We start from the raw sequence: 21,142 nt of genomic DNA, 5'->3' as shown, positions 1-21,142 counted from the left end.
GACACTTATCTTGTGAGGAGGGCTGAAAGTCAAGTGCCTGCAATCAGCAGAGAAATGTAGATGCATTTCCATTATAAATTAAGTAGTCTAATTGTATTTGGTTGACTTTTGTTGTGTTATATGAAATTTTATTAGGCCATTTCCTGGCAAGAAGTTATCATGTGATATATTTAAAAGTACATGTTTTTTTTAAGTTACGAGAGTGCAGGTGTGGCTCTGATAGGACCTGATAGTCCAGGCAAACCCTTGTTAATGTCTTCACCTTCTTCTTAAGATTTTAAACATGTGTTAAAAAACAACAACAAAAAAACCCAAAACAAAACAAAAAAAATTTCTGGGTAGGGTATGCCCACTGGGGCAGTTCCAGTCGAGCTGTCTGTCTTGTTTTTTCCCTGTTTCATAAGTTTTTTTTTTTTGTTTCCTGTTCATATCAATCTCTTTGAAATTCTTATACCCACCTCTACATTTGGGATTGGGTTTTTGCCTTCTCAGTACACATTGGAGGAGCTAATTCTATGAACCGTGTTTGCAGACCACAATGATGACAAGATTTGGCAATAACCAAATTCCTTAGAGGGAAGATTCTTAACCTGACCATAATACTATGCTAGAGGTCAACTGACAACCCCTGCTTACCTTATGGATGTGCATTTTGGTTTTTGTTGTTGTTTTTTGCTATTTATTTTAGTACAGGCTAAGATGCTCACTTGTGCTTGTTGTTTCATAAGGCGTTGTGGTCATTTGCAAAATATTGTTTATACTATGTTGGAAAATGAATAATTTATTTGTAATTACTGCATCTTTCCTTTTTTTTTTTTTTTTGTTGCAGCAGAAACCTTTTTAGAGATTAAAGTATAACTGAATCCATTAGAACAAGTTTTGTGCGTTTTCTCGTCCATGAAATCAGTCACATTAGGTGAGATGCAGTAGGTACCTTGTAAGGGACCTGCTACTATCTCCAGGTAAAGTTTAAAGGTAATAAGAAATGCATGGGAGTATCTGACAGTGACTTTAAAATTCCTTGAATAAAGCCTATGACATCAATAAAATATTGAGAGGAACTGAAATAAACCAGGGAAATTTCCTTACTTCTTAAAATGTTCTAAAATACACAAATCATCTATATATGAATATGTGAATCTGACTATAAAGGATTTAAGAGTTAGTGCTTTAGATCATGCTGTTTTACACTTAGTATGCCATGTAGCACAATCCAGAGTTGTTATAAATACAATGGAGTTTTTTTTTAGTCCAGGAGGGGGAAGAAGGATTGGAAGAGAAAGCAATGATTTCCTTAGCAGCTTTACTATTCAGCTCTCTGAAAAGCATTTTACATCTCCTTATCATTCAAAGAAACCTCTGAGATGAATGGATAATTCATTCATTAAATGGCACCAGAAGGGAGTCACCTTATTCAAATAATCTGACTGATAGTGTCAGTTTGACAAAAATTCCAGTTTTGAGTGATGATCCTTAGATTTTTGTGTATGTGTTTGTTACTGCAGCATCATTAACCCTTGGGGACAAAGGATACAAAGGAAATATTAATGTAACGTTTTGAAACTTCTGAGGTTGCTGAGGGAATCTGGTGCTTTGTGGCAACACGTCTGCTAGCTGTGTTACAAAAGAAAGATGGAATACATGTTGGCGACTTGACACTAATGATTCCAGTAAATCCTGGCATCTCTTGGAAAATTGCCAACAGATATACCAAGGCCAGGTATGCTTGCAGTGTATTAAGGTTATTGCATCTAGCCTTCTCATGGAAGAATGTAAAAACTGTAGGAAAGACTTCTCTGACTGTTGTGGGTATTGATTAATTTAAATTCAGCTTCCAGAAAGTTTTAATTAACTCTGCTTTGGAAATCTGCATCTTAGCTGTTGCTTCTGGGACTATGTGGTACTTTACTGTGTTTGGGACTAAAATTGCATGTGCTCCGTTATCCAACTCTGAACTCATTATTGTGTTTTGATGAATAACCTGTAGAACAAACAAAGTCGCCTTCAAAGTGTTTTTGCTCAGTCATTCAGTAGAAGAGTGAGCACTCAGACATTCAGCTAATGCTGTGTAACAATAAAGAGGTTTCATAGAGGCTGCTGGTAAGAGTGTAGAATATTGAATACAAAGGAGGTATTTAGAGACAGAGGCCAGAAGGTTCTTTTGAGAGTCTACAGCCAGGTAAAACAGATTTGTTAAAGGCAACAGGGACATGCCACAGAGTGTCTATATCGAGAGCTGTGGCCGTGCATATGGGGAGCTGAAGATCAAACCAAGTTCTACCTGCTTGGCTGTCTCTTTTTGTTCTAGGTTACTCTGACATGAGCTTCTAATCTAAATTGAGAAATATATCCTCGTCTATCAGAACGTGGTTAAGGTTGTGTCATTGCTCAGCCTTAAAGACGAAGCAGCTCTGCCCAGCTGACAAAATGAAGATTTCACACTTGTTTCTAGCTCTGAATCATCCTCAGGCATTGCACCTTAAAATCAAACACCTATTGTGCATGGACAAGATTTTAGATTCTGTTTATAGAAATCCAACAGTTGCTGTTTTTTTCTGCCTCCAGGGCTGGCTTTTCAAGTAGAAAGGTAAAGAATGCTGCAGGAAAACATCTACTTATATCTGAAATATTTATAAATTACTTTTCTCCTGATGATTACTATGAATACCTACAAAATATTGTATGACAAAATAGGCATTTTCATGCACTACAAATGAAAAGATTTTTACTTGAATGTAATGATCTATTCATAATGCTCTTCTCAATCTTTGACCAGTGCAGCTGTCTAAACTCCCCAAATGCCTGTAAGAGCCCTAAGATCAGCTCTTATTTTTAATAATTCAAACATAGTAAAACGTTGATATATCAGCAAAATACTTTCTCACTTGTGGGACTTGAGGGAAAGGAGAGGTTGGTTTTTGCTAGAGGATGCTCCATGGTATTTCTGGTGTGCCCTTACTTTTCAGTTTTGGCATCATAGCTGATATAAGTGGGCTACATTGTTTATCCAGAAGTTCTAGATTGAAGTTTGTGGGCCTGTTGGTTGTCTGTTTTGCATGTGGCCTTTGGATAGTGTCCTATCTTTTTGAAGTTACCCAAAGAAATTAGGATTTGGGAACAACTGAATGGTGTAAGTAAAAGAAGGTCATGTTGTAAAGCAGCTGATCTGGGAATCTGACTACATGGTATACAGTCTCTAGATGACTGACAGCATCAGAGGAGTTTTCTTTTGGTGACAGCAGAGACAGAATATTGCATCTTTTCATCCCATCAGATGGGAGTATTTTCTTAAGTCATATAACTGAATTAAGACAGTATCAGACAGAAAACAGTACTAAAGTCAGGAGGTGCTTTTAGCCTTCAGATTGTAATGTATAGGTCTGGTAGTTCTCCTTCTAGTTTTCATTGGATTTTTATACTTCCCCCATGAATTTTTATTTTGTTCTCATTGTCTACTGATCAAAAGTGTTTTCTTAGAATAGAAATTTCTGCCGGCATGTCAACTTCGGACTGTGTTATAAAGATAAAATTTGATATCACAGCCATAGTTTCACAGCAAGGTCTTGTTTAAGACAGATAGTGATGCTTGCTTGCTTAAGACAAGACTCAGAGAGTAAATAGATTAGCTAGCTGTATTGCACAGCTCTAATTATGATGTTATCTACAAAATCAAACTCCTCAGAATTACAGCTACATCACAAAAGCACATTTGATAATTTTCCTGTTGATCCAAAGTGGCCCCAGAGGTGCTGAGTGACACAAGTAAAGTATTGTGACTATAGCATTGACATAACTATGTACAATTTTTTCTTGTATTACAGGGCATTTTAGACTATTTTTGTTTTTAAGATTTTTTTGTGACTTGGACTATTTGGAAATTTCTAGTTAGATAAGAAGGATAAATACAAAATTCAATCTGTATTTATAACTCTTTCTTTTTTGTTTTTTTTTCTTTCTAAACAGGAATGGAAAACTGCACAGGTGCTCTCAGTGCAAGGTTGCTAAATACTGTGGTAGATCTTGTCAGGTAAGATAAAAATAACAGCTATAAAGGGTTTGAATAATTTTAATAGTTTTTATAAAGGGTTGAATAGTTTTTTCCACGGGGTCTCCATACATTTTGCATGTTGTCATACCTCCACACTGCAATTAATTTGTAGTTTTGGACAGGGTCGGTAAACATGCTTCCTTGTTTTATTTCAGTATTTTTATAGCTCCAAATATGATATTCTGATCAGTACAAAACTAAGTTGAAATGTTTGGTGTTTGACTGTACTTGGTGAGAGGGGGAGGAGAATTCTTAAGCTTGTCTTTAGACTGAAAGCTCTAAGTCAGTTTTGCAGTAAACCATTTTATATTTCAAGAGTACTTTTTAGAATGGTAAATTTTATATTACATTTTTTAAAGGGAAAATAAGGGTCAAGAATGCACTGAGAAGAGAATGCCTTAAGGAAAATTGCATCTCTGAGGAGATTTTTCAAGAAGAAAGGTGGTGCGTGGCAGGGGGACAAGGGACAACAGGCTTAAATTGAAAGACCAGAGGTTCACATGGGATACAAGGAAAAGCTCTTGACAGCCAAGAAGTGGGACAGGCTGGCCAGGGTGTTTGTGTGATCTCTGTGTTTGAGGGTTTGGAGACCCTACTGGATAAAGCTCTGAGCTGGGTCTGACCCTGGAGCTGGACCCTGCTTTGCAACTAGAGATCTCCATAGATCCATTCAGCCTGACTTATCCTGTGATTCTATCCTATGAAATATTTCTCAAAGGTGAAAAGTTCTCAAAGGCCTAAAATCTTAACTTTTATATTTTACTAGATCTATAGGATTGCCTTATAGAACAATTGAAGTTTTTAATGGTTGCTCATAGTTTTGCTCTGTGATTTTTTTTTTTTTTGTGTGTGTGGTTTTTTTGTTGTTGTTGGGAGGGTGAGGGTTGGTATTGGTTGGTTTTTTTGGGAGGGGTGTGAGTTACTTCTTTGTGTTCCTAAATAGAGAAAAATTATGAAAAGCAACTACTGGTCAAAGTAGTACTAGTAGTAATGCTCTATTACTTTTTAAGTTAAGTCTTCGGCATTCCAGTGATCATTGAATGAAAGCACTGTAGAATGGTTTATGTTGGAAGGGACCTTAGAGATGGTCTAGTTCCATGGGCAGACACCTTCCACTAGATCAGGTTGCTCAAAGCATTGCTCAAAGTATGCCATTCAACCTGGTATTGAACACTTCCAGGGATGGAGCATCCACAGCTTCTTTGGACAGCCTGTTCTAGTACCTCATCACCCTCACAGTAAAGAAGTTCTTCCTGATGTCTAAGCTAAATATACTCCCAATTTGAAGCCATTCCCCCTTGTCCTACCACTACATGCCCTTGTAAACAGTTCCTCTCCAGCTCTTTTGTAGGCCCCCCTTAGGTACTGGAAGGCTGCTGCAAGGTCTCTCAGCCTGTCTCCATAGGAGAGGTGGTCCAGTTCTTTGGGAATCTTTGTGGCCCTCCTCTGGACTTGCTCCATGTCCTTATGTTGGGGATGCAACACTGCAGGTGGGGTCTCACCAGAGCAGAGGGGCAGAATCCCCTCCCTTGGCCTGTTGGCCACTCTGCTTTGGATGCAGCCCAGGACACGTTTGGCTCTCTGGGCTGTGAGTGCCCATGGCTGGGTCATGTTGAGCTTCTTGTCAGCCAACACCCCCAAGTCTTTCTCCTCAGGGCTGATCTTGTCACATATCGTGTGCTCCTATAAACTATTCTGCTTTAATATCCTCTGTAGTGTTCTCAAGATGCCACAAATCCCTCCTTTTGGGGATTAAAACATATGGAGAGGGAAAAGAGGAAGATCTGTCATTTTGATTCATCGTATGGCAAATGTGTGCAGCGTACATTAGGTGCTTACTGTGGCATCAATACTGATGCCACAGGTAGATTTATTATGGGACATCATAAGGAAAACATGGTCTTAAAAGCTATAAAAGACCGGATATATTTGCAAAGTAAATTTAAAACAAATATCTTCTAGGAGGGTCATTGGTAAAGCTTGCCAGGTCTCTAATGTGAAATGAGACTGCTGGCATTGTCATGCAAAAGCAAATCTGCAAGGTGTAATGCAATAACCTGTTCCAGCTTATGTGTAGAGGCAATGGAGGTAGGAACTGGAACTTCCTCTCTGAGAAGCACAACTGTGTGAACATTCTTCAAGGATTCATAAGGGATAACCTGAAGCGATCTTGAGTATCTTTGCTTTGTTCTTCCAGCTCTGGGGTTTGCATGCTTGAAGCCATCCATAGTTGTAGGAAGGGATTTCAGTGAGACAGGCTACTGGTGCTAAAAGTAATCTGCACTTAACATGCTGTGTATTTGCAGTTACATAATTATTTGAACTGTTTATATAAATAAATTACGATTGAATTAATATGTGTAATATCCTGTGATATTAGGTAGCAATAGAGAATGATGGGGGAAAAAAAGACATCTTTTGTAGTCAAAGCAGTGAATTGATTGGGATTGATGACTTGAAAGAGGTGATACAGATAAAACTGAGACCAGTCAGATCTCTTTGCTCATGAGAACTGTCCTCTGATTCATATTTCTTCTAATAAGCAGGCTAAACCACTGTGCTGCTCTGGTTTTATACCAGCTGTTAGGAAAGCTAAACCAAATGCTTTGTGCCCTACTTAGCCTCTGTAATTTAAGTGCAATTCATGAATATGTGCACTTCTAATTTAACTAATTGGTCAACAAATAAACAGCAGGGCATTGATGAAACTGCATATTGCACATTTTAAAAGGTGAATATTGGCAAAACAGGGCTTTATTTTAGTTTTATAAATACAGATAACTTTGGACTGCAAATTATGCAGCTGAATTTGCAATTCACACTTGCAGAATGATTTGATTATTTTTGAATGTGTGATACTGCAACTCAAAACACGTAGGCTTAAAACCTGTTATTTTTCTGGAGTTTTGTAATGGATACATTAAATGAAATCAGAATTTTAATATAAAAATATGATTTAAAACAATTTAATCTCAGTAGGTGTACTGGGTCTAGAATAAAGGTGGATTTTGTGAAAGAAACTTCAATGTAAATGTAACAGGGGATTTATATTTCAGAGTGTACCAAAAATAGCCATTTTTAAAGCTGCAAATATCTTGCAAACATCTTGATTTGTTTTAAAATGTCAAGTGGTACAAAAAGCTATCTTCAGGCTAACCTTAAGGAGAAAAATAGTCCTTGCAAATGTCTCTCTTTTCTCTCTTTTTTGGATCTTGCAGTGAGAATAGTTATCCTTTGAGGGAATATGTATGCAGAGCCAGCAAAAAACCTATATACAAACCAGAACATCCAGTTTTTACAAATCTCCATAATGTCTATTTAAAGATTATGAGTGAGTTCCAAATTTCAAAAATTCCCATTATTTTTCTTTTTCAGGCCAGTTGAAGTAAGTTGTTTTCACTTTTACCACTTTAATTTAAAAAATATTAGAAATGTGGAACTGGAACTTATCACAAGAGTTCCTTTAGGATGACCTTTTGCAACTAAATTCTGATTTCAGGATCAAGTACATACAGAGTTTTTGCTTTTAATTTTTTTTTCTTTCAGTCAGACCTCATTGGTTTTTTTGCCTCTATTTGGCATTTCTCTGCTGTAGCCCCTTTTCCACTTGTTGATGCCTCTTTTCAAGGGCTACCTGCCTCCTAGCAATGTTATGTTGGCTGGGTGTCTCTCCAAAGGTAGGGTTATCACATCTGCTGCTCCTCATAATCACTGTTGAGATCACCACTGGCAACGTTTATTAATATGGTGCATCCCATAGATTGGGGACCAATGATATGTATGATAACCCCTGAAAAATGGAAGAGCAATTTCAGGCAGAATTCAGAATGTGATATTATCAAACATTATTGAAATAATGTAATAAAAGTAAATGTCATAATTTTAATAAAAAGACATTATGTGAAAATTCAAACAATCTCTTGGAAATTACAGATTATTTGCTTTTAACCGATCAAAACCTTCCAATGGAAAAATATCCTGCTTTGATTTCTTTTTTTTTTGGTTAATCAGCTCTAGTCTTTAACAGCTTTTTATTAGCACATTAATCTGCAGGAAGTGTTCATTTTTTTGATCTTGCATAGAAGACAAAGGGAAACCTTTGTTTCACTAGCATTGCTTTAGGATCTTTTGCAGGTTCAGGCTCCAAGGGGAGACAGCAATAGCATATGTCTGTGAAAGGATGGATGTGCATTGGCAAAGTCGCTCAGCTGAAAATATTGCAAGACATTGCAGGCATTTGTGAGGGGTGTTTGCCTGTGACCTGAGCCAGCAGGAGCAATCCTGGGCTGGGTCGTGCAGGGAGGTGTTGGAGCTGGTCTGGTGCTGGTTCAGTGGGCAGACTCCCAGTGTGCCCCTGGCACAGAGCTCAGTGCTGGACCAGCTCTGTAGCCATGTGGGTGCTGGCCTGATGATTTGCCCTTGGGGTGCATTGAGGTTGAAGGAGAGACAATGCTTTGGAAGGAGATAGACAGAAGGATACTCTTTCCAAATTCCTAAATGTAGTGAAGCCTTGAAGAAGAGTGTTTTGTGTTGCCCTGTACTGTTCGCTTGCCCTTCTTTGCCTCCTTCTATTAGTGTTCATTTCCAACAGGGGAAAAAGAAATCTTTGCAAAATTGGAAGACCTTCCCTGGCATGGAGAGGAGGGGTCATACCAGGTGCCTGTGCCTCTGCACTACAGTGTTTATACTCATGCTGGATATAGGATATAAAAACCTTTACTGAAAGCCAGGAAACACAGAATTAAGAAAACCCTCCCACCAAGAAATGTGGGACTAACATTAGTCCAACCAATAAGTATTGTTAGAGACTCTCTTTAAAAGTAGGTTTCTCCAGGTTCACAAATCCTTGTTTTCACATTGTCCTGTAATTTGTATCCATGTTGTATGGATAGCAAGAAAAAATATTGTTGAATTTTATTATATTTAATGCATTTGGAGCTTTGCTCTCTCTCCCTGACCATTTGAGAATAAGTGACTGGCAATCCCCATTCCAGCTCCTTCTGCAGAGGAATCAGAGCGATTCCTTTTTGGCATCAGTTTTGGCCAAAGTGCTGTTTCATGAAAAGCATGTGTTTGAACTATTCTTATCACATGGGAATGCTCTCAAAGAAACATGGTATATGATGCTATGTGGTACAGCATATTTCATCTCATAATAGCTATGTTCGTTGGGTAGTTATTAATCATTTTGATGTCACCTCTAGCATGTTTAAAATTCTGTGCAACATTTATGTAGAGGAAAAAATTTGACAGATAAAGGCTTACTCCTAGGAACATTTTTAGTTTAAGTTGGATAAAAATGCCAATATAATTATATTGCACAGAATGATGCCTGGACATTTACAAGCATGACCTTGTTTTTTCTAGACAAGGATAATTCTATTCAGCACTAAATACTTAACTTTTATTTGTCAGACAGCATGTGACACTAACTGTATTTGGATTAATGCCTTCTTGGTGTCATTTTTTCCTCTTGTAGAGTTATGGGTAAAAGAAATGAAATCACAAATCTCTCATCTATCTGAAAGAAATAAAAAATTCCATTTATTTATTACTTGTAAGTCACAGGGGAAAAAATCCTGAATTAAATATAATAAATGCTACTGATGCTGAAACCTAGTTACCTGAAACAATTCCTTCACTTAAATGCAGCTTAAGAAAAAACTGTGTGATTGCCTTTGGAATCTTTATAACTCACATGTCAGCATTTCCAGGTCTGATGTGCCCTTACACATAGCTCTGCCATTTTCTATTTTTTTTAATTGCTGAACATGTACTTAGACAATCATTTTCTCTGTGGCACTCATCTAACAGAAACTGTTTTCCTGGGTTCTCCTTTTTTTCCCTTACTACATGTTTGTGAGAAAATGTCACCTTCAGAACCCCTTGGCTCTGAGTACTTGTCATTGTAGCAAATTTTTGTTGTGCCCTGATCTTTTAATTTGCTTTTAAAACTATTTGAAACAGCTGTGTGACTTCAAACATAAACTGTGAATATGCAAATAAAATGTGTAAATATGTAGTATGTTAATGAATGGACTTGGAGTTTGTGTGTATTATAAACAGAATTTTCTGCTTGTGGAGACAGAAGGCAGGAAAAAAAAGTGATCAGAAATTTTCTTCCATCATGTTTCTTTAGCTGAAGACTCATTCTTGCTGCTCTTCTGCACTAATCTTGGGGCAACAATGAATGGTAGAGAAAAAAAGACATATTTCAATGTTTGCTTTATCTTGTCATCCTGACTTTTCTCTGCTATGGAAGTGTTAGTCTGTCTCTGCCATTCTAATAAAAGTGGCCCATGAAACAAAATTTCAGGTTTGGGTAGTACATGCAACTGAAATATTTTTGGTTCTGTCTTCTGTTTTGGAATCAGTGACCATTCCTGGTCTGAACTGTGAAAAATATCACTACCAGTTGTCCCAGCTGTGGACATTGATTCCTCATCAGCTCAGGGATATTTGGGGACGGTTTTTGCAGCACTGAAAACTTGGCCATTGCATTAGAGCAGCTGCATTTAGTGCAGTGAATGGACTCTGAAGGCCTCTGCAGTCTTGGTTGCTGAGTGAACACGTGCCTAGAGTTTTGTGTGTAGCATCCTTTTTAGTTCTCTCCAGTCTTGGGAAGTAAGCAGCTACATACTCTTGCTGCTTCATGCCACAAATGAGAATCAGGGTGTATTGTTTTTGAGCGTGTTTGTGTGCATATATAACTGTAGATAAATATAAAATATGTATGTACATATAAAAAGTAGGATACGGATTATGTAAAATAAAATGGACTTGATTTTCTTTTTCTTCCTTTTTAAAATATCCTGATAGAAAGAAGCTTGGCTGGACCACAAGCAGGAATGCAGGTGTCTTAAGAGCATCGAGCCCAATTTTCCTCCAGACTCCGTCAGACTTGCTGGCAGGATTGTTTTTAAACTAGTAAGTGATGTTCTTTTAGATTGATTCAGTGCATCAAATTCTGATAAATGCTTTCTTACTCTACAGTTTTAATGTAATTATGAGCTACAAGGCTGAAGTGACTGGGAATGCGGAAAAAAATTAGACTGCAAATTGCATTACAAGTTGACTGATTAATTTACAGAAATGCTGAGAGGATCAAGAGATTCCAAAATGGCCATAACTAAGCTCAAGGGACGTGTTTATTGACTTTATTTTCCTATGGCTATGTGCTAGCATTCTAAGCTTATTCCTGCCTGGAAGGAAAACAGGGAGACACTGTTTTCCCTTCAATACTAATGATATTATTGGTGCTTTTCTATTAACCTAATGTAAGCCTCATTTGGTGATATTTGAATGAGTGGTAAGGACAGAAGCACTGGTAGCTAGCCCTTTCTTTAAAGGGCATAATGCCATGCTTTCCATGTTGGGTTCTCTTAATTTCAATTACCTTTTAAAATATTTTTCTAAGCTCTCTTGGAAGTCCTGGGTGTTTTGACATTCCCACGGTTTGATTATATGGACTAAATTTTTTGTTAGTTTAAACAGCTTATAATTGTGTGGGATTATAAATCAAAAGGGATTTGCTCATTTTTTTGCTGAACCTGCTATGATGATATCTGTGTTGGGTAAATGTGTGGGCCTTGGTTGTGGTCTGAGGTGATAAAATATGATTTCACATTTATTTTATACATTGTTGTGAAGAGCTTGTGCATGATAGCTTTTAAAGGGCAAATATGTACCTAGTAATACTGTGCATTAATTATAGTCACATGAACTCTGAAACTACAAACCTCATAAACTGATTTCAATTATGCTCTGAAGGGCTAAAGTAAATTACTAAAGGTAAGCTGCCAAAGTGTAAAAAAAAGGAAATTAGTATAAAGTCTTATAACAACAACAACAAATTATTTTTTTAGGATAGATTATGCAATGTCCTGGAATTTATTTTTATACTGTTGGCCTTACCTAATTATCTTACACGTTTATCACATGGAATAATCAGTCTTGTAGAGTGTTTTCAAGATAATTAACACTTACATAGCATGTTTTATCTGTTTTTCCTCTACAGCTCAGACAATCAGTGTGCCCTTCTGAGAGACTCTACTCTTTTTCCGATCTTCAGTCAAGTAAGTAATTGCCAGCCAGATTTCAGGAAGTACTTCCAAGGTCTGCTTTACGAAAGGGCCATCTGATTTTCTTGCAGCTCCCTTCTGAAGGTTTGCTCTGTAGAGGAACAGAATCAAAGACAAAAGCCTTTATATGAAAGAACGGTTATTTCAAAGATAAAAGGAAACATGTCTGTTGTCCTGAAGCAAAACCTTCACCTGATTTTTTGCTTTAGTATTTTCAGTTTTGCATTTTACAATTAACATCTTGCCTGCTCATTTTCTAATTTACCCAATGTTTATCTTACTACATACAGTGTCAATATTTCTACATACATATACAATAGTACATATATTTTTACATTGAGGTTTTACTTTTTTAATACTTATGTGCCATTGCATAAAGCTTTAAAATATCTTCGAGAAATAGGAACGTTAAATGTAAAAGGGATATGTGTATATTTTTCTTCTACATGACCTTTCAATAGGGAAAAAAGATGAAGTTGTGCAGTTATTACTTTTGTGGCTTCACAAGATTCAACTGCTTGGGTAGAAAAAGAAGCTCATTACAATCTCTCAGCAGAGGAAATGTTGAAATAGGAAACTTTTTTTTTCATGTTTTTTGGCATCTTGAAGACTTAGGATGAAATACATCCTTGGTTCATTTTTGCATCTTGTTTAGAGGGATTTTCTGGAGAGTAATGTGAATATTTTGATTACCTCAATATTTTTTAGTATTATTCAGACTTGTGGCTATGAACCAGCTTGATCAATTGGTATAGTTAAAAATAAAATATGTATAAACATAGCATTTGCAATACATAGTATTAATTTTACTTCTGAACACCCTGACACTCTGTTTCCTTCTCCCAAATTATAAGGGCAAAAGACCTTAATAAGGCAGCAAATTAAAATGGATAGATTTCAGTTATTTCAAATATAGTGGTTTTCTACAATAGATATTCTCAATTCGTGTAACAAAGGTTTATGGAAAACAGATTCTTCAAATTAAGATGATGTAGAGTATGGACTTTTATGCTTCATTACACTGCTGGGATCCAAGGAAAGAGTCTTTATTGTACCAATGGCTGATTGCAGAGTGGCACAGGATGAACTGGATGGAAGAGTCTCCCTTTAAAAATTAAATATTGATCACTTGTACAGAAGTTGTCTCTAGTGTAGGCAAAGATTTTTATGCAACTGATCGTTCCATACAAACTAAGGTTTCTCAGTACCCTTCAGGAGATGATCTCAGCTTTCCTGGACTTGGCTGGAGACAAGGGGAATGGTGTGATAAGTTGTCTGGAGAGAAGCTTGGTGTTGAACAGGCCTGAACTGCTAAGGGTAAATGGTACAAAAGTCTGTAGAGTGGCCAGAAGCTCCTGCTGAAATTCTCACTCTGAAGGAAATTATGATATGTCCTGTGCTACAGATGGGATGACTGTCCTCTCACTGATACAGAAACAGCTGGTACATAGCCAGTCAGTTTAGGAGAAGAAAAATGAGACATCCATATGTAGTGTTTCATCTGTACTTGCTCTGAGTCTTAGTAACAATTCTTGTGGAATCTTCTTAGCTCCACAGCACCAGTGTTTAGGACATTAACACAAGTTGATATTTCAGACTACAGTACAAATGGCCTATGCATAATTTTATGTAAAGGTTTTGACAGAGTCTTTACTTGTGCTGTTTTCCTGGCTCCTTCATTAGAGTGAATAGGTGGTCTCTATGGTTTTGAAATTAAAATAATCCAAAAGTGTTTTGGGTTGGCATGAGAACTTGTAGTAGCTGTGATGGTTTTTGCTGCCTCTGTATGCTCCAGAAGCTCCTGTTATTTCATAACAATTTCCCCATTTGCTGCATAATTTATGAATGGTATTGATAAAGCTTTTGTTTCTTTGTGTACTATAGGAAAATCAGAAATGCATTTTCATTAGAGGCCTAAGTATATAGGAGAAAAGATTTCTTTGAACAGAATCACATGAACTATGAATACAGACTACAATCTGAAACAAAAATATTCTCAGGAAGCATCTTTTTAATAGAAGATAATGTTTCAACACTGATCAGAAATGTGACAGAATTCTCATTGATACTCTTTTTATCTTTTTTTGTTTTTTTTCCCGCCACTTGTAATTCCAAAATATTTCATTTTTGAAAATTGTTATTGACACTGTGCTGTCTCATTTTGCTTTACACTATTAATTTTTAACATTACTTTATGCTGTTGGTTGATTTTTAGTGTGGGAGACATATAAACTGAATAGAAGCATATAAAGTTTTATACACTTATTGAATAATTTTCTGCTAAAACGTATAATACATGAAAAACTACAAAGCATGTGGAGGCATCCAGCCCTTTATGAAGTTCTTTTCCAACGTCCATAGTTCCTTGAAATTCCTTTATATGCCCTGAAACTCAGGTTAAGTAGGAAGAGTCTCTCTAAGCATTGTTACTTTTGCTAGTTCTCATTTATCGTAAGACTATTCCTCCCTTCCTTAGTTCTCTGGGCTTTCTGTATGTTACAGTAATTCAGAAATAATTTGTTTTTACTTACCAAGACTCAGTATTCAGAAAATAGTTTGTGTGCTGTATTATGGGGAAGATGTTTTGCTGCTTGTATAAGTATCAGAGTTACATAATTAACCCCCCCTGCTTTATTTAGAATTTTTTTCATAGGCCTTTTATAGCATTTTGTCTCTCACACCAAGTTTCTTAAACAATTGAAAAGTTTCTTAAAAACAAAAATTGAAAGCATTCACAAATTTCATTTCATTTTGCTTTTGGCCTTGTTTTCTTATGTGCTTGGAAAACTGTGTCTTGATCATTTTCTATTAAGGTTCCCATGGGATCTTTTTCTGAATCATTAGCTCTGATGTCCTGGACAGATTCCAGTGTGGATAATTGCATTCTGCTTCCATCTCTATCAGTTCTCCCTGAAGTTCCAGTTGGTTTTGGTATTCATGTTCACATCTGTCCTAAGCTACAGTGTCCATTTGTAAAATGCTTCTTATGTGATATCTCTTCTTTAGTCTAGGGTTGTTTTATTTCCAATAGTGAAACAAACCATGCCTTCCTCTCTTTGTTATAATACATTTTTGCAATGTATTATAGATAGTGTAAGTTAATCACATGTTGTCTTGAATAATTACATTTGAAGTAAAAGCATTTTTGTTCTCAAAGGAATGTAATATAAGAAATGCAAGTGTGTGTTTATAATTTTTCTTCATTTTTAAAATTGATTGCTTCAGTCATCTAAAAGTTTGCTGCTTCTCTTGAAGACACAGTCCTCATAGATACTATGCTTTTCTGTACCAGAGATTTTCTGTATTTTGTGAAAAACGTCTGGATTTCTAACATTTACATTCACTCATGCCTGCAAAATCACCTGCAGACATCCACACTGTTAGTTGCACTTGGGTAGTGCTGTGAGCATCTATAGATGTTTATAATAAAATAAAAATTCACCATTATGCAGTGATAAAATGGATTCATAGTGCATCATAAATCTCTGCCTTTTGTTACAGACTGGAGCTTGAATACGTTCAGCTTCACCTTCTCCATTCTGTACTAGCTAGTAGGAGAAACAAAGTGTGAAGCAGGTAGGTAGGCAGTGAACTTGCTAGAGCAGCAGCAGTTTCACTTTCTGTGTTATCAGAGACCTGATGCATGCATAATCACTGAATTAGAAAATGAGGCACTGTGATTCTATGTGTAAAACATGAATAATGGTGCTTTATAATAAAGTGATATTTACTTCATATTCTTTCATATTCATTGTTTACCAGTTGCTCTTTATGAAACTCTTTTTGTTCAAAAATACTTTTCTGTTTCATCTGCTAGCATAAAGTGTTTCTGACACATGTATGGAGAATACCAGTATAAAAGTATGTACTGCTGCATAAAGTTCCAAGCATTTTTCTAATGTGGTTAATGTTACAAACCCAGATGCCTAATTTTTGTATGTAATGTCTTACATCTGCTTACACATCTGCTTTATCTATTGGCTTTTGATCTTTAACTTGCTGTCGTATCATATTATTTGGCAGTAGCAACCTGATAAACTCTACTGTGTGTTGATAGGTAACTGTCACAAAAAATGAGAAATGTCTGCCCTCTGTCAAAATTGCCCTCTATCAAGATTAATTCCTGGACTGGAAATGTCTAGACTGTGTGGCTGCCGTTGGATGTTTTCAAAATGTTGGTGAAATGTTCTGTTTGTGACCTGGTCTACTTTTTTTCCCTTTCCCCATAAGATGCTGAACGGTTAAGTGAAGAAATGAAAGATGGCCTCAGGCACCTTGCACAGACTTTGCAACTGTATTTGAAAACTGAGATCCGGGATGAGTCTCAATTGCCACCTGCAATTGACTTTTTTCAGATCTTCACAAAAGTAAGTGTTAAAAATCTGTTGCTTGACAACTCATAAATTATCTTTTTCTTGTGCTCACGATTTATTTCTGAGTGGGAGTTCAGTAGATGCATTTAGAATGTGATATATGACAAAGTGAATTCAAACTATTTTTTTTATTCAGTCAGTATTTAAGCAGAAGTATAACTTTAATATAATTGCAGCACTTCAAAATTAAAGCACTAGCCAGAGGTTATTTTTTTCTTTTCCTTTTTAAAAATTATCATGTTAAAGTTGTTGAGTGAGAAAAAAAACAAGAAAGTTCAAATATAATTGAGTCCATCAACCTGAGTAATTTTTTCACAGTGATAAGAAGCATATAATATCATTCTTCAGCCTAGAATTTTTCTGCAAAGTGTAATATATTTGCAGATACACTCCCATCCCATTTTGTCATTTAGAGGTATATGCTGTTTATGATAGTAATGTATCCTACAAGCTGCTTTTTCCAGAGACCTGTGGATTATTTATTCTGAAAGACTGCATATAAAGTATTTAAAATTAGATTCTACACTATGTAAAATGTTATTGTGTTACTAACTAAATATTGTTGGCTTTTGGTGTATATATTTTCTCATTTTTAATTCAGGAAACTAAATTCAAACAATGCTAGCAGAAATATTTTATATGAAGAGCAGAAATATTTTTTACGAAGAATACTCATAGTTTTAAATCAATTTAATTTTTTTGTTTTGGATTTCGAATTGATTGATAAATTCTACCATAAGAGTTATTTCAACTTATTTGTGTTTTGGTTGTTTTAGTAAGTATGTCCTTACGAAGTAAGACAAAGGATAACATTTTTTTTCTTCTGATATAACTAAAAGAAAGACCCTCTTTGAGGGAAGTGAAATTAAAAATTTTATTTTTTTTAACATTTAAGACAAATCTGTTTGCAGATTTCACTTACAGAGCCTTTTTTTTTCCCGGTAAACAGGAGTAGGAGCAATGTAATCAACTGTTTTGTTTTTCTGGGCTTTTTTTTCCATTGGTGATTATACTGCTAGGATGTAAAGTTGCAATTTTACCTGAAAAATCACATAGTCTGAAATAGACCCAGTCCAAGGGTGCACAGATAAAACCCCTTGAGTACTCCCTCGTCTCCACTCAAGCTGTCTTATTGTCTGGTGTTGGCATGCTGGTTTGGCCTGAACTTTGTCATTTCACGTGAAACATGCACACTGTGTTATCTGGGATAGAGCATTTGTGCAGCTGAAGATAAAACTGATTATCAGAGGATGATCACTACCTACTCAGTTTGAACTGAGTTGCAGTTTGTAAGAAATTCTTTCTGAATGTTGTTGCCTTGTACGTAATAATAAGCTTAAGATGGAAAATGGCCATGTGGCTTTACAGAAACAGTGTGATGTTTACTAAACACATTGAAACACTGGTGATGAAAATGCAGAAGGTTTTTAAAGAAGGTTTTTAATTTTTTTATGTACACACATGCACAAGCATGTGCACATATGTGCACCTCCACTCCTCTCCCATGTATTTTACCAAGGTGATGTAAGTGACCATCAAGGGCAGAGGGAAAGCCAAAATTTCCCATCTCCATATCTTGTTAATGGGAGAACTGGGAATGCTCCTGTTAATAACATTTGCCTCACTGTAGCTTTGGTATCACAAAGATATTTTTAACTCAGTGTATTCCATATGTTGACTGTGAATTTTTCCCCACCCTAGTCAATATAGTGCAAAGTGCTGAGTTTTAAAATTGTTGTTTTCGTTTTGGGGTTTTTTTTGTCCATTCAACTAGGGCTCATTTCCTTCTTTTGCTGGTTTTGCTTAGTCTGTGTGATAATCTGCTCTGAGAAAATGGAGAGCAAGTGACATAGACCTGTCATGTACACGTACTTGATATCATTAATGCTAAAAAGAACTGGCAGAAGGGATAGGAGAATCTGACTGGACAGGTGAGTGGTTGGGAAAAAAGAGCAGTCAACAGCCATGTGCTTTACATGAGTAAAGTTAGTATCTTGTTCACAGTTCAGTCAAGCACAACTGTCAAGCTTGTTGTCACTGTCTAATTTTCCATGTGGCATTTTGCAGCTTTCCCAATTTGGTTGTCAAACAAGTTTGTTATGAGTGTGATATTGTATTAAAATATTAATTTAGTATTCCTCCATCCCTAGGGAGGTAGCAGCAGACATTTTCTGCCATTCCCATGGAATATTCTTTGGAAGCTAAGCTGCATGTCCATGCAAATTCTTTCTTTTTAAAGCTGAATAGGGATGCTTATTCTCAGCAGGTAAAATTTAAGACTTTGGAACTGTAAAGTCTCTGATAAGGCTTTTGCAGTCTCTTCTCTGTAGTATAACTCGAAAGAAGACCAGCTGTGATGACTTGCCTGTGTGGTCATAGAATAAAGAAATACTACAGATACATAACTTCAAGATGTAATCTTGTTTTCCCAACTACTTCCAACATTCCTTTCAAGTTCAGTAGGTGCTTATTCGAACATTGAACTTTTTTGGATCAGTTCTTTCATTGCATGCCACAAGATCCAGTCAAAGGTCATTTTTTATTCTGTTTGATGCTGGATCCTCAAGAAGGAAAATAAACAGACTGCCAGACAAAAGAGAAAAATTATCCTGTGGTGAGGTGACTAAATTCCAGATGGTTCTTGGAAAATCTCCAACCTGATTTAGGTCAAAAGAGCTTCTTGGAAGCTGTTTTAAAGAGTCCTCCTTCTCTGCTGTCCACTGCTCTTGTCTTAGTGAAAATTAATTATAGTTTTATTCACTTGCTTGTGATCTTATTAGGCAAAGAATCCCCCTGAGTGCACGCTTGTAGAAACTGCCATTGAAAATCAAAGAAAATTTTGCCATTTCTTTTCATGGGGCCAGAATTTCACCCCAGTGTGTTTTTAGTTTGCATGAGGTCTGTGGAAAATACCAGTTGAGGAGGTGTTTCAGAAGGGTTATGTACCTTTCTTTCTGACAGTGTTTCCCTGTCCTTACTAGACAATTTGCTTTTGTATCAACTGTCCTTTGAGCTGGTGTTGAATTTTCTCATTTTTGTTATCTGATCACTTTTTGCAAGCTTCAGTTTATTTAACGTGCCATTTATCAAGGTTGTGACTGTTTTAAAATTCTGATCCTCAGAATTAAATAGAATTATCTGCAGCTAATTATGTGGTAAGGCTTTAACTCCACTGAGACATTTTCTAATGTCAAGATAAATTTTTGACAGCGTGGTTTTATGGTTTAATGATGTTTCCATAACCTTGAGATAAAATCAGTCCTTGCTTTTTATTCTTTAGCTTTTACTTACATATGTGAGGAGGTGGCCTGGAGTCCTTTGAGACATTTAATGGATGTGGGGTAAAGAATTAAATTTTTTGTGTACATTTATGGTCCTGTTAATACTGGCAGAAGAACAATGTGAACCTCTTGAAGAAACTGAATAAACTCTGTACCTACCATGTTGACTAAACCTGTGAGGGACTCTACTGGTGGGAATCAGGCCTAAGATGACTTATTTTAGACCCAATATAGGCTTCGTGTTTTACATAGAATTGCAACTACTCATACTGTGTCAGAATTGTCTTTTTGCACATTTTTAAATAGTTGGAAAATTTCTTTTCCAATTAATGAGAAATAAAAGAGTTTCTGACATTTGATAGAATGATAGCCATTTTAAAGATCTCCTAATCTGAGATCCTCACATTTATAAGGATAGTGAGGTATATGCCACCTCTGTCATTAACTAGCAGTAAGATAAAATCCAGTAACAGTTAATGAACTGTTACAAGCAGACTTCTAGGGCAGTTTAGTAAACTTGAAACAGAATTTTTCAAGAATTGTATTGGAAAGAAGTTTTCTAAAGGATGTTTTGATGAAACTGTTGATAAACTTTTTGGGAAAGGATGCTGGATTGAAGATTTTAGGGAACCCCATACAATGCCATTTTGGGTTTTACCTGTCTCTTTGTTCTCTGTATTCTTTGCAAGTTTGTAGGTCTGTAGCATATTTTATTAGTGACTAGTTTTCCCAGTAATTTTCCATGGTCTTTCCCTAAGCAGAAAGGGAAAACAAATTCCAGAGCTCCAAGCCCCTGGGGGTATAAGGGCCCATGTTATCTTGGCTCTTCCTGGGTGCCAAGGCTGAGAACAACTCTTGGAGGTACATTCCATAGACAGAGTCCAGCCAGTGCTGACAGGGGACTCCAGAGAAGGGGCTTGACCTGGGGGGGAAATTGACTCATCACTTGTCCTCCTAATTGGTGCTTTTTATCAATTATGCTAATTTCCTAAAACCTGTTAAAATGTACTCATCCCTGTAGAGGTGAGTTTTTGTGCACATCTTTCCATAACTGTCCCTGAAGGCCTTCAAATAAAGATTCTCTTTTATATTACCTCCTTACTAAAATTATCTTGAGTTTCATTTCTAACTTGGGAAAAAGGCAACACATAAAGCAGAGATGATACTTACCTCCTGAAATAGCAGTCTTCCTAATTCTTCTGTTGTCCAAAATTTCACTTCTGGACAGTATTTTAACCACATTGGGATGATAGGGAGCAGACAAAGAATTTTTTGCTTTCTGAAATTTTCATTCTTTCCTGCAGTTCCAATCTTGACACCTTTCTGTTATGAAGAGATTCTACTTTGAAAGTAGGTGTG

The 21,142-nt window shown here is 36.4% G+C and overlaps 1 protein-coding gene across 1 annotated transcript in view; it reads left to right on the top strand.

Moving 5' to 3' along the window:
• The window catches only part of SMYD3 (SET and MYND domain containing 3), a 388,566-nt gene that overhangs the window by 40,467 nt on the left and 326,957 nt on the right, over positions 1 to 21,142 (top strand). The window contains exons 2-5 of the mRNA XM_014878069.2: positions 3,964 to 4,027; positions 10,868 to 10,975; positions 12,066 to 12,123; positions 16,360 to 16,496. Coding sequence (XP_014733555.2) covers positions 3,964 to 4,027; positions 10,868 to 10,975; positions 12,066 to 12,123; positions 16,360 to 16,496 — 367 coding nt within the window. The remainder of the gene's footprint in view (positions 1 to 3,963; positions 4,028 to 10,867; positions 10,976 to 12,065; positions 12,124 to 16,359; positions 16,497 to 21,142) is intronic.

This window comes from Sturnus vulgaris, chromosome 3 (genome assembly GCF_052056855.1).
Source record: "Sturnus vulgaris isolate bStuVul1 chromosome 3, bStuVul1.hap1, whole genome shotgun sequence".
NCBI classification, from domain to species: Eukaryota; Metazoa; Chordata; class Aves; order Passeriformes; family Sturnidae; genus Sturnus; species Sturnus vulgaris.
The sequence above is the reverse complement of the archived record's forward strand: the minus strand, read 5'-3'. Positions and strand labels throughout refer to the sequence as shown.